The sequence below is a fragment of the Cyprinus carpio genome, chromosome A14, assembly GCF_018340385.1.
Source record: "Cyprinus carpio isolate SPL01 chromosome A14, ASM1834038v1, whole genome shotgun sequence".
NCBI lineage: Eukaryota > Metazoa > Chordata > Actinopteri > Cypriniformes > Cyprinidae > Cyprinus > Cyprinus carpio.
Window position 1 is genome coordinate 6989969 of NC_056585.1, and position 14462 is coordinate 7004430.

General features: G+C 37.8%; 1 protein-coding gene across 5 annotated transcripts in view; it reads left to right on the plus strand.

Annotated features, from left to right (window-relative positions):
- LOC109058649 (THO complex subunit 2-like) overlaps positions 1 to 14462 on the plus strand; it is a 71241-nt gene that overhangs the window by 33929 nt on the left and 22850 nt on the right. For all 5 annotated transcript variants that reach the window (XM_042769811.1, XM_042769812.1, XM_042769814.1 and 2 more), the window contains exons 16-21: positions 5463 to 5547; positions 7795 to 7888; positions 8272 to 8352; positions 8574 to 8670; positions 10897 to 11014; positions 11394 to 11573. In XM_042769811.1, the coding sequence (XP_042625745.1) occupies positions 5463 to 5547; positions 7795 to 7888; positions 8272 to 8352; positions 8574 to 8670; positions 10897 to 11014; positions 11394 to 11573 (655 nt within the window). The remainder of the gene's footprint in view (positions 1 to 5462; positions 5548 to 7794; positions 7889 to 8271; positions 8353 to 8573; positions 8671 to 10896; positions 11015 to 11393; positions 11574 to 14462) is intronic.

Below are 14462 nucleotides of genomic sequence, written 5' to 3' on the forward strand. Positions count from 1 at the left end.
GAGACCCTGACTCTGTCAAGCTGCAGAATGGTGAAAAAGCCAAATGACTCAAATGATGTCCATTTCTCCTTCTGTTCTAAAGAAGAAAGTCAGTCATACAGGTTTGGAAGGTGAATTTTTGAGTGAACTATTTGTCTAACAAACATAGGTTAATGTTACCTAGCTACGTTCTAGATCCTCACTGCTGAGGAGATTGCTGAAATCCCTGTTTCTATGGAAACAACTCTGATTGGTGGGTCTCCAGGGAATTATGGGTAGTGTAGTTTAATTTCTTCAGAGGAAGATTGTTTTAATATGTATTAAATTTAAGGTGTGAAATCACAGATTTCTGTTTTCTAGAGGAAGCATCTGTTTTTATAATTGCAGACAGACTTATCATGAGTTCTGAGGTTGTTCTGTTGTGGTTTTACCTTTTCAGTCCCTTCACTGACTTCAACCATTGCCCTTAGACAATGTGTAGATTTAGGATGTTACATCACCTGAACAGTGCAGCTTTAAAGACAGTTCTCCTTGAACAAGGTTTATGTTTGACCTGCGTGTGTGTGTGTGTGTTCAGTGCATAGAGATGAGCTCTTTGAAAGGGAATTGCAGAATTGCTGCATCAGATTCTTTGCTTTCTTTTATGGTGCGTTGAAGAAATTATGATATTTTGGCAGATAATTGGATGGAGAGGGGAGAGAGCGGAGAATGAGCGGAGGCTAAACACGTCAGAAGTGTTCAGGGAGAGAGAGAGAGGGAAGCTGAAGGTCGCCTGTATGATGGGCTGAGTCAAGCCCTCGTATGTGTCAGACTGCTCTCAACCATTTAGTCTCTCTCTTTGGATGCTGTTTGTAGTGCAAGTTTGTCTGGTGCAAGTAGTTTTGCCTTTTTTCAAGTGATGAATTGAAAGAACCTCATGAATATGACCAGACTAAGGTTCAACTTTATAAGTGACAGATGCGTCCAACATTTCATTCGGCATTTATTTAGATATAAATATTATTTGATTTTATCCAACATGCTTGTTTACTTTATGGTTTGCTTTCATTTTTCCTGGTTTGCTATTAATCGATGTTATAGCCCGAGGCTGCAGAAGTCTGAAAGACATCACAGAGAGGAACTAGTGTGAAGGAAATAAGAGTTTGTGGAGCTCCATGAGGATTCAGCCGTGAATATGAAAGCTTGCTACAAAACAGGATCTGTTTGGTCAGATTTCGCAGCAAAACTGTGCCATATTTATCCTAAACATGTTTTTACAAAATGCAAAGCATGTAATATTAATACATTTGAAGTTTAAATATAAATAAGATATTAAAGGTACAATATATAATTTTTCGCCGCTAGAGGACGTATATAAAACAAACAAAGACGTTTGATGACAACGTGACTGAGTGTGGAATCATGGGAGTTGTCATCTTTATCCCCACAGTCGATGCAATCCAACAGGGGGGAATCATGTTCGTGGATGAGCTAATGTAGGGCCCTATGATTACCGTGATATGGAATCGCGGAATAAAAACGGAATTTACAGCTTAACGCGGAATGTCACGGAATTTGTCAAATTTCGAATTAATACATCAAAAGTAGGTCCAATACACTTAAATCAAATCGCGATATGGACTAGTTTCTGTAAATATTAAGCCGGAAAAGTCAGTTTAAATATGAATCCTGCATGTTCTGCATGTCTCTGTTAATGAATGGCGCAGAAGCGCTGTTTCGTTTATTACACATATGGAAGCGCGCATGACGCTCGCGGTGATTTCAGCGTCTGCCGTCTCACTAAACACATGAACAACATCTCCAGAACTGCTCTGATAGTCACTTCATGAGCATTTGACCGTTTGATTTGAGTGAAACTAGCATCATATCACATACACAGAACTGTAAAGGTATTCACGGCAACCCGTCAAAATAAAAGTCCGGTTTAATTTAAAGACAAGCATTTGCCAGAAATGTATTACTATTGTTCAGCAGAATGTACATAGCCTACTACTACTACTAAAAACAAACAAACAATATAATTAAGGAATAATCACACATTTCTTTCATGTTTTAATTTTAATAGTAAATCACCTTTGTTTACCAAGCAAATTTAATTTTAAATAATTAATTTTATATATTTATGTTTTTTGATTTATGTTTTTTGCCAGAAAAATGTAAATACACAACAGAATTTCTGAGGGGGAAAAAAAATTCATAAATCTATTTTAAGAAATAAATAAATAAATTAAGTTGTTTTTATGCATTTAAATAATTAGACATGCTAAAACACAGAATTAGGTAACAATAAAACATGGTCAAGAAAAAATAAAACATTTCATAGGGCCTTAAACATGTAATTTTTGTTAAACTTTTAATAAATTGATGTGAAAATGTATAAGTTTCATGATTTTAATTAATTAGACGTTTTTTGATTAATAAAATTTAATTTAACCATTAAAAAGGAGTCGAAAAACAGAATTTTGAGAAAAATTAAACTGAATTTGGGAAAAAATAAAACTGATTTCATACGGCCCTACTAATGATTTATTAACGTAGTAGTATGAAGCAGGGTGATGCTGAAAGCCGTCGAAGTGAAACGAGGCCGCTGAACGTGCGTAACACACAGTTCGAAAGCAAGGGAGCTTTTATTATGCCACAGTCGACCACTTCCGCTCCTTCCGGCCGTGAGTATGTGGGGAAAAAAGCAGTGCCGTTTTATCATACTAGATACATTTGAAAGCTCTGTTATAATGCTACTCTGTGCGGTCGTCACCTGTCTATTAAAACTCACAACATATTATAGCATCTTTGGTGTTTCCATATGTTTTATACAAAACAAAACCGGAAATCAAGGGGTTATGACGTCATTGGCAGGCGACACAGTGACATCATGGACACGGTCCGTGTCACTAGTTAAAACGGTTTATTTCTCTGGATTTAAACATTCTTCGAAACATTTGAGATAATCTAAGTACACAAGTCCGCAAAATATATATACAAATATCACACTGTTCTAGCGGTTTTTGGATGTTTTAATTAAAAAAATCTTACATATTGTGCCTTTAAATCCAAACTGGTACATTTATTATACATATAATTATACATATAATGGCAAAAGTATATTAATTTATATATAAAAATTTTAATCTAAATTTTAAATAAATAAATAAAAAGCTTAAACCCTTATACACACATTTAGGTTTAACATGAACATTAAATATAACAATTTATATTTATTGAAAATATTTATTAATAGTAAATTCATAAGTTTTTTTGTCACTATTTATAAATGCTTTATTTTAGCTTTAATTAAGCATTATTTATTTATTTATTTATTTTTACCAGTTTGCTGCATGCATTAGTTTGAATTCAGTGGTCTTTCGTGACTGTGTGTGAGCTGTAGGGAGGTGCAGGTGCTGTTCGACTCCAGTGCTGCTGCTGCGGAGGAGGATCTGTGAGCACCGAGGCAGAAACACGGAGGAGTAGTGCTTCATTCAGCGGTATGACTGGAGGAGGTGAAGAGACATCTGAGACCTCAGTGCAGTGCATTCAGGGGGTTTTCTCTCTTTCTGAGCATCTTTGCTGTGTGATTGTTACTGATGACATCACACGTGAACGTCTGTACAGGAGATCACATCATGCACATGTGTTTTGACATTTTGGACGTCCTGTCTGTTTAATCCCTGAAGATAGAACTGACTTTCAGATTATTTTCATTCATTTGCGTGCAGCCTTATTCCACAAGTGCCCTTCAGAGTGAACACAAAGCAGCCGTCTGTCTGTGAGTGTCGCGTATCTAATATACTATCTAATAGCATTCCAGACGGCATTAATGATGTCTTTGTAGAGCATTTGGAAGAGAAAGCTGTGATATACTGGTGAAATCGCAACTGTAACATTGAGCAAATTAAGCCTGTGGTTGTGCTTGTAATCTGCTTCAACATTTCCAAACTTAATGTAATATTAGATTCTTGTTCAAGGGTTTTGTGTGTGTAATTGGCAGCAACTATAATACGGCTGTCTCTAGTGCATAAAAGCTCTCAATCAGTCCTGAGCTTAGTTTTTACACCATATTCAGAATCGTTTTTCCTCCCACCCCTGTTTTTTTATTTAATATCTCTTTCTTGACTTATTCGATTGGTTTGCCAAAAGTGTGTTATATAAAAATTGTAGACACATACTAGTGAGGCGGCTGATGTCCTGTGGTTCGTCTCAGCTTTATTAGACTTCTGGGTATTAGATGATTAGAGCATTAGAGCTTGTTCATTGTGCTCTGAAGGTTAAGCAAACCAATTAGGCCACCTGATGTGACGTAGGGAATGCTCTGGAACACGCACAGGGCTCCCTTATTAAGACCAATGACACTGTCATGGCTCAGCGGGCGGCAGCTCCTGTCGGCTCAAAAGCACGAATGGAAACTTCACAATGTCAGCATTGGCTCTGTGCCCTCCTCCAGTGTTTGTGTGAGTGTGTGAGTTTTTTTTTTTTCCCCCAGCTACTTTATTAATTGACTTTTTAATTGGCCCTTTTGTGCCACACTTCAGTCAAAGCAGCTCTGCTAGTCTGTGGGAAAACACGGCGTTATAAAGAAAGCCCGAGAGGCACTGCGCTTCACGTGACCGTCCATCATGCGCCTGCTGGCATGTGTGATAAGAAATCAGTGCAGAGGTGTGAAGACTCATAAAACACGAGCGAGACGGGACACGGACAGCCGTTTGTAGCGGAGACACCCGTCTGTCGCCTGTCACGGCGTGACTCTTTCATAACTTCTAATATTCACAACACCAGGGTGGCCATGTTAACATGAAGTTAACAATGAGGTTTTTTTTTTATTGGATATTTAATATTTAAACCTTTTCAACAGTTTCCAGCAGAAATAACTGTGACACTTAATATGGCTGATATCTAGAGAACAGTGTCTTCATTGTAATGCCCATTGATGAGAGAAAATAAAAAGCTTTTTAATTGAACAAACTTTTATTTTGGATGCGATTAACACCACTCGTTCTAACACAACAAGGCTGTGAATGTTGAGTTTACCTGCTGGTGTGAGCTGGCCTTTAGACAGGTCTTGACAAACTAGGCAGATTAGAAACAAGAAATATCAAACAAGAAATTAAGATTTCAAAGCTTCATGCAGCACCCATTACTAATAATGACTTGAGGTTTCAAAGAAGTGTGTGTTTTAGAGCGTGCATCTCCAGCCCTGCTCCTGGGGGCCTGCTGACCGTCCTGCAGACTTCAGTTCCAGTCCTGCTCCAGCAGCACATCTGTAATCAAGTAACCCTGAACACCTTGTTCAGCTGGTCCAGGTGTGTTTGCTGAAATCTCCAGGAGCAGGGCTGGAGACCCCTGGTGTAGAGAGATAGCTTTTACCTGTTCTCAGCCAAATGTCTGCTGATTAGTTAGTATAGCCATTTAACAGGCCTGTTTTAGTCGCTGTAAGTGTTAATTATCATCCGTTCTGGTTTTCACTTTCTCTGTGGCTGTTTTTCCCCCAGGCGACTGACTAAGGAGAACGTGAAGCCCTCAGGAAGGCAGATTGGGAAGTTAAGCCACAGTAACCCCACCATTCTCTTTGATTATGTGAGTATTTTATTGCTTGTGACCGCCATAATGGTCCGCTAGACTAATGACATGCTTTTACAGGGCTACTTTATAATCTGTAGTGTGCCATCAATTTTCATTGCTCCCAAGATTAAAAAGCACGTATATAAGCTCAGACCAGTGGCCTAATGCCCAACATCAGAGCGAGAGCATGAACACGAGGCTGAATGTAGGCTGTGTTAGTCAGCAGGCTAACGGTAATCGCATTCATCTCCATCGAATGTAAGGAACTCACGCCTGGGCCGACCACAGCTGACAGATCTTCACGTGTGCCAGAAAGTTTTCATCAATCTGCTGGGATCGTTCTGAAGAAGTGCTGCGGAGTCTTGTTCTGCTGTCACCGTTCATGCTGTGCACGTCTTCCGCGATGAGAGACTCCATGAAAAGACTTGGAAGTGGCTCACGTCGGCATTAGCATTTCTAAAAAAAAATTCTGAAGATTCAGTAGTGAAATAAAAGACTGAGATGAGCTCTGATTCAGTCGCTGAGGACTGCGCTTTTCTTATGCCTTTCCTCATTTTATGGACGCCGAGAGAGAGAACCTCTGAACAAACACTCCCCACAGTTCAACATGAGATCAAAATCGATTGTGTTTCCTAGAACCAGTGTCGCTGGGCTAATTGTGCAGTGTATTATTCTACATGACCAGGGAAATATAATTAGTGGTGTTTGCAAAGACAAGTTTAGCCATTGACTAATATTGACCAATATTGATCGCTGCAGTGATTGTTTTTTTATAGACAAAAAACTAAAAAAATAATTATTTTGGCTTTAGGATTATTGTAAAATCCAATCTAAATCCAGTCACATGTACAAAGCTAAACGTCAGCTATAAACGAACTACACCACGGTCACATGACTTCGGCGTGACTCACTACCATCACTCACCACCATTTAAAATCTTACTTAAGTTTAAGTTAAGGTGTCTGCACACCGAGTGCGAAATCTTTGGATGCGTTTTTCATATTCGTTATCCTAAGAATTAATGAATCAGTTGCGAAATAATTCGCAACACAGCACTAAATGAAGTTTTCAAGCAGTGAGGATGGTTTTGTTGTCTTCTCGCTTCTTAAAAAGAGAAAAAGAGAGGAAATATTGGGTCCATCCGATCCTGAGATATAGAGAGGAGGGAGAGATCCCCCTCAGGAGCAGCGGGATTATCCCGGGCGAAGTTTACTTCAGGATGTCAGTGGCTCAGTTTGATGCTTTGCTAGCGATACTAGAGCCACATATTAAAAAGAAGACCACCAGTTTCTGTGAACTCAGTGTGCAAGGATCTTTACAGTGCTTTGTGCTACGAGACGAAGTGGGTGTTCTTGACAATCGCGTTTTTGGATTTTCTGGGTTTTGTTGTTCGGTTGTTCTGTGGTTTTGAAATTTCAAAAATATTGTTTGAATGATTTGCGAAGAACTGAAAAAAAAAAAAATGATGTGATATAAAAAAAAAAAATGGAACCCGATCCGAATGTTTTTTGATGGACGAAAATTTCGGTTTGACATAACGTGAGGTCATATTTATTTTTTAACGTGCAAAAATTTCAGACAAAATTTTTAATGTCCCTGACAACTTCTGTAGTCTCATTTAGTCACAGCTTTTTCAAGACAATTAAAAGAAAAAAAAAGTCTCAAAGGGGGTGTTACTGATGTAGCTTATGTTTTAGAATAAGATATCTTGATCTTGTGTTTTCAGGCTTTTAACCAAAAAGCCACTGACTTCAGGATGACAGAAATACTTATTTGTTTAATTTTTTGCCTTACAGAAATTTATTTCTAATAACCATTATTTAAAACCGATTTGTATTTAATGCATTACTTTTGTTTTGGTTTCATTTCTGATTAAGAAAGAATGCTTAAATATTGGAAGCGTTTGGTAAACTGATTATTGATTGATTGATGTCTATTACTTGAGGGCACTGATTTTAACAAACCCTTGAACCTAAGAAATCTGCTTACCAGTTACCCTAGCAACACCCTAGCAACCACAGAGCAGCACTCTGAGATTCATTAAAGTAATGCCGTTTTGCAAAGACATGAGGATTGTAAAATCTATATTTCACACTGGTCTGTTTAATTTTAAGAGTGGAAAATGGTGTATAAAAATGTCTGGTTTTGGCACAAAAACCTTGATTAACATACGTGGACGTCAGGGGAATAAAAGTGAACCCGTATGTAGGAGAACCTCTGTTGTTGGGTTGATGAATGTAATGCTGCTCTCCTTTCTTTCAGATTCTGTCTCAGATCCAGTGGTACGATAACCTCATAACTCCAGTGGTGGACTCTCTCAAATACCTCACCTCCCTCAACTATGATGTGCTGGCCTGTATCCTTTCAGACGGCTGTTATAATTACACTCCCACTGTATAATAATCTTCCCCCTCCGCTAATAACAGCTCTCCCAGGAACTTGCTGATCTCCTCCAAACTCCCGTAATGTGTGCGTGATTAAAATAGCACGTAATCGCTCACCTTGACTTCATCATCATCACTGAAGCTGACAGCTTTGTGTGTTTAAAATGAGGGAGAAAAGCATTTCTGCAGTTTGGAGAGCAGCGGAGGGAAATAGACTGTTAATTTTCTTTTGAACATGCCAAAACAATGTCTGACCGCATGAGTAATAGTCTGAGCAGTGTCTGCCGCTTACAGCGGGAGTGTTATCTTTAAAGAGCGAGACGTGGTGCGTTTGAGCCCTTGACCGTGTGGGCAGATTGCATTATTGAAGCTTTAGCCAACCCAGAGAAAGAGAAGATGAAACACGATGACACGACCATTTCATCATGGCTGCAGAGTGAGTGCCACGTTTCCTCCCTTCCTCTAAACGCAGAATAACTTGACCTTCCGTCTGAGGTTCTTAATGGACGTTAAATGTCACTTCTTGAAATGGTTCGACCCTGCTGCTGGAGAGTGTCCGGAAGCCAATTTGGAGCACAAATGCGTGACATTCTTGACTTGCCCTCGTACAGATTCTAATGCTCTTTCTTATGATAATATCGTCACGTCTTTCCCTAGGTCTCGCTAGTCTGTGTGGAGCGGTTTTCAGGAAATATCCCATCGAGTTAGCTGGTCTTCTGCAGTATGTGACCAACCAGCTGAAAGCAGGCAAGAGGTACGCTCGCATGAGTCCTGACCTGCTCTTTATATATTACTTTATATATATTTATATATATGTATATATAATATAATATTTTATATTTTTATTTGTATGCTTTTTTTAATGCTAGGTTGAATTTTCTGTAGTAATTTTGTGTAGAGGACCTCTGGAATATGGACAGTTCTCTAGCAGAAAAGTGACATTTCCAAACCCAAATTAGTTTGAAAATATAATTTTTATACTGCTGTTTTTCAAAACATACAGTGTATATCCTTAAAGTACAAGAAGGCATTCGTGACTAGTTTATATATATATATATTATACATACATACATACATACATACATACATACATACATATATACATATATATATATACATATACATACATATATATATATATATATATATATATATATATATATATATATATATATATATATATATACTGATCAAGTCTTTTTAGTCACCACTCAAAGTGAAAATGTTATATTAACACAAGTGTGTGTGTGTGGTTTTTGAAAGAAGTCTCTTCTGCTCATCAAGTCTGCATTTATTTGATCAAAAATACAGAAAAAACTGTAATATTGTGAAATATTACAACTTAAAATAATAGTTTTCTATTTGAATATACTTAAAAAAAATAATTTATTCCTGTGATGCAAAGCTGAATTTTCAGCATCATTACTCCAGCCTTCAGTGTCACATGTAACATCCAGTCTATCACATGATCATTTAGAAATCATTCTAATATTCTGATTTATTATGAGTGTTGGAAACAGTTCTGCTGTCTAATATATTTGATGAATAAAAGGTTAAAAAGAACTGCATTTATTCAAAATAAAATAAAAAAAAATTCTAATAATATATTTTCTTTACTATCACTTTTTATAAATTTAACACATCCTTGCTGAATAAAAGTATTGATTTTATTTAAAAAAAGAAAGAAAAAAAAAATTACTGACCCCAAATTACTGACCAGTAGTGTATATTGTTACAAAATATTCATATTTTAAAAACATGGGTTCTTTTTTTTTATTCATCAAAGTATCCTAAAAACGTATCACATGTTCTGAAAAAATATTAAGCAGCAGAACTGTTTCCAACTTTGATAATGAATCATCATATTAGAATGATTTCTGAAGGATCATGTGATAATGATCCTAAAAATTCAGCTTTGCATCAAGAAATAAATGATAATTTAAAGTATAATAAATTTAAAAACAATTATTTTAAATTGTAATAATATATCACAATATTACATTTTTTTCTGTATTTTTGATTAAATAAATGCAGGCTTGATGAGCAGAAGAAACTTCTTTCAAAAACATTAAAAATAGTAATGTTTCCAAACTTTTGACCTGTACTCTATATACACACACACACTTTTGCAATTTTATGAATGTTAAGTCAATATTTAACCCCTTCATTCCAAGTGTTCAGTATCTGGACAGATTATTTTTTTTTATTTTCTTGATGAATGGTTTGTTTATTCAGTGTTAGGACTTTTTATATACACAACATTTTATACAGCAGAGTTAAAATATGCTGTGTGTGCAACACTGGTTCGCTCTAGTCCAGATGCCCAGTATATTTACTCTGCAGCAATTAACAATTAAAATGATGCACTTCTTTGGACTCGAGCAGTTAATCCCAGTGCTTGTCTGAGATTTCCCTGCACAGCTGTATGTGAGGCTGTTCTGCATATGTGTAAGCAGCAGCGTTAATAAGGTGTGGGTTATCCTTCAGCACTCCAGAGAGACGTGTGTGTAGGCAGGCAGTTAAAGCCCTCGCTGACAGACCAGAGAATTGACTAGCACTTGCTCTGAAATCTGGACTGAGTTTGTGTTAGGTGCATGTTAGATCATGGATTTGACTGGGGTGATTTCTCATGAAATAGCTGATTTTTCTCAGAATGTAAAAATCAATCTGAAATGTTCTATTTTGCAATTAGCATAGCAAAGTAGTCTAAATTTTGGCTGATAATGTGATTCACACCTGGTGGCTTGCGAAAAAATGGGTTTGAAAAGGGTACACTTGCACCATTGTGCATTACCGAGTAAAATATACACTAAAATTGAAAATGGGGATCCAGTGCGTTCCAACTAGAGCTGGATGCGCCAGTCCATATTTGAGGATGTTCTCTAGAAATCACAGCTCCTTTATCCAGTGTCATTAAAACAAGAGCAGCTTGGGTTTTTATCAAGCTCTTGAATTGTTCATGTGTTTTATGCTGTGCCAGTTTTGACCTGCTGATCCTGAAGGAGGTGGTGCAGAAGATGGCAGGAATTGAGATCACAGATGAAATGACTGTGGAGCAGCTGGAGGCCATGACAGGCGGAGAACAGCTCAAAGCGGAGGTACGCCACACATGAAGACATAGTCGTGTTTATGAATGCATGGATGCTATTTCTCAGTATTAGAGCTGCAGCAATGTTTCAGGTGTCGAATGCTAGAAGTGTGCTTGCTCCTGTTATGAGATACAGCTAGAGTTCATGTGTTACCTTGTTAGTCTGCAAACCAGCACTACTGGGCAGGTCAAACATACCAAGTTTATGCATTGCAGATGATGTATGCCTTAACAGTGCTTCCTTGAAAACAATTAAAGACAGACATGGGACAGTAGGTGTTCAGAATGAATCAGTTCAGGAGTTACTTCACTTCTATATTGACCTGGTTGTGACTTGATCATACTTGATTGGAAGTGTTTTATTTATTTCTGATTGTTTGTGTGTGTAGGGTGGCTACTTTGGACAGATCAGGAACACTAAGAAGTCGTCTCAGCGTCTGAAGGATGCTCTTCTGGACCACGAGCTGGCGTTACCGCTGTGTCTCCTGATGGCCCAGCAGAGGAACGGGGTGGTCTTCTCTGAGGGGGGAGAGAAGCATCTCAAACTCGTGGGGAAGCTTTATGATCAGGTATAATCAACTAACGAGGGGCTCTTGGTCTTGAAACCATGATGACTCAGATCCACGCAGTCCTCAACTCTGTCACCGTAGTTTCTAAAAAGAGTATAACTGCTAATTAAATGTGACGAGCGGCAGAACTCATGCAGTGGAGCTGATAATACATTTCTTAAAAACGGTTTCCTTTAAGTTTGGTGATTGTTTACTTTTCAGACCAGATAAAATGGTGCCATGATATAGATAGACAGTCAGAATGTAGGGCTCCCGGAGGGAATGTTCAGGAAGAAAGGGCATATAAAATCACAGATTTTAATGAGGTAAAGGCTGCCAATTAGGAAAGATCCATGTGTTCATGATGTTAATGACTGAAATGTCATGCAATAGAAGTTTTCACATCACTGTCTTTCTCACATCAGTGGCACTTCACAGCTTAAGTCAGCCAGCTATTAAAGTAATAGTGCAAAGTGTAATTTACCCAAACCGGCATGATTTATCTTTCCTTTGTGCAGTGTGAGTAATTTACCAGAATGTTCACGCTGCTCTTTTCCATATAGCAGAAGCATATAGTGCCCAGGGGCCATTGAATGTAATAAAAATGTGTATTTACATTACAGGTTTAGGTCTTAAATTTCATATAAGGTGGTATTAAAAAGGTCTTAAAGTCTTATTTAACTGGTTCATGTCTGTAGAAACCCTGATGGAAGCCTGTGTACACCACAGAAATAATAATTGAAAAAAAGGATAAAAATATATATATTTTTTGAAATCTCAAAATTCAGAGCTTATTTTCTTGCTCTTCTGAGTTTGTATCTTGTAATTTTAAGTTAATATCTTACAGTTCTGAGGTGTTTCTGCCCCCACTGTTCCTAGTAATTATAAGCTCATCTTTTAACACACACCTAATTTCATGGATGAAAAGGACTGTCTGCTGCAAAATGTATATTTTCTTTCAAGAATTGTTTTGGTACATTCCATTTAGTATTCCTTGCAATGTCAATCACAAAACGGACGTTTCTTTCAAAAAAAAAAAAACATATGTTGTGATCCAGACAGACTCTTTGATCCTCAATATTAGCCAGGACTTAAATGTTTGTCTTTTCCTTGCAAAAAGCTATGATTCTGGCTTTGAACAACACGAATGCACCACACAAATGATATGATGTGCTTGACAGCGTGCAGGGAAAAGAGCTGCGTGAACACTCTGCAAAATCTCTCTTTTTTGAGTTTTTGGGTGAAACTGACTGTTTCCCAAAGTAAACCAAACTGAATGATGGTTGCTGGTGTCGCAGTTTGGAAGTGAAGTGGCCTGTATCATCCATGGGAGTTGTACAGAACTTCCGTGATTTTCATCCACCCACATACACTGCCAGTTTGCTTTTCATGTTCAGCAGCTGCGCAGCTCAATTACTCACTGGGTAATCCAATTGACTGCCCCCCCCCCCCCACATGTTCTCTAGACATGTCGCAATTCACAGCAGATGGTGCTAAAAACTAACATCATCAGCTCCATTCTGTGTGGGACTACGAAATGATGCCGCCGGTCGATCCTTTTTGCTTTTTTTTTTTTTTTTTTTTTTTTTTTTTTTTTTTTTTCAACTTTTTTCTCTCAATGTCTCAAATTAGAGCCTTTAGCAAATAATTCCCTCTCGCAATGCCAAATTGTCTAAATAATTGCTTGTGGTGTGAATGAGAAACACGCTTTTTCCTGACATCAGTGGGGAAGCTTTTAATTATTAATTTTGGCTCTTTTTTTAAACTCACTTTGCAGGAAGTTGTGCGCTGCTCATTACAATCAGCAGAATGTGTGGGGCTCCTGCGCCCGGCTATCACCGCCTCTGACGCACCAGAGATTGATTGACTCATCTCACAGACTAAATATCCAATCAGCAGGATTGAATGATTCATGCATAAGCAGCCTGAAAAATATTAGTGCAACTTAATCATTTGTATTAATTTGCTTTATTGTGCATGGTTAATACGTCTTTTGGCATGCTTGCCATTAAATATATCCTATTGTTTTATATTTTGTTAGTGATGTCTGCTTGGACAAGTGTCACTATTATTGCTCAGAATGAAGATTTGTAATTTGAACAAACTCCATTCTCCAAACATTGCACTTAACTTGTCCTGCATCGTTTGTGCTGTAGACATGAATGGTTTCTAAAATCACGTGGATGACTGAAGAAAGGTGATCAGGCTTCTCACCGACTATGGGTAGCACTTTTGACCACAAAGCAGTGTCCTAATGCTGTGATTTACATGAGCAGGGACCACTGATGTATTCTTCAGACAATGGGTCTGACTCTGAGAGCAATATTTTGTGTCCATTCGTGATATACTGTTACGGTCAGTTATTTGTAGAGAACTGTCCAAAATGTTTTGACACTAAATCTGTGTGTTGCTTTCCCTCGGTTTGAGTTGATCATGTCAAAAGCGTTAATCATATGTGCTCTAGTTAGATTATGCAAATAAAATTTCAGTGAAGATGACCGCCACATTTCCCTTCCCATGAACAAACTTCTAGAAATGCCAGGGAAAGCTCATTTTCTATGACTCAAAGCAACTCATGCATTTCATTAATTTTCCAGGTGGAATAGTTGTGAGTGTGACGTGACAGTGAGTCCCTCAGGCTGAGCTGATTCGAGAATTGAAAGCACACCAAACCAATCTCATCTTCCCTTGATGTCCAGTTTTGTTGTCTGGGCACAGAGAGTATTCTTTGCATGGGTTTAGAGAGGTGCCATCTATATCATTTGTATAGGTCTGTTGCATCTATGAATGAGAATGCATACATGCATGTTAACCTTATGTGCCTAGATTTTGGACTTTAGATAAAGTGTGGTCCACATTACAGCGTGTTCTGTCCGCCCATTTAGGGTGTTCTCACTGATAACCGGGCTC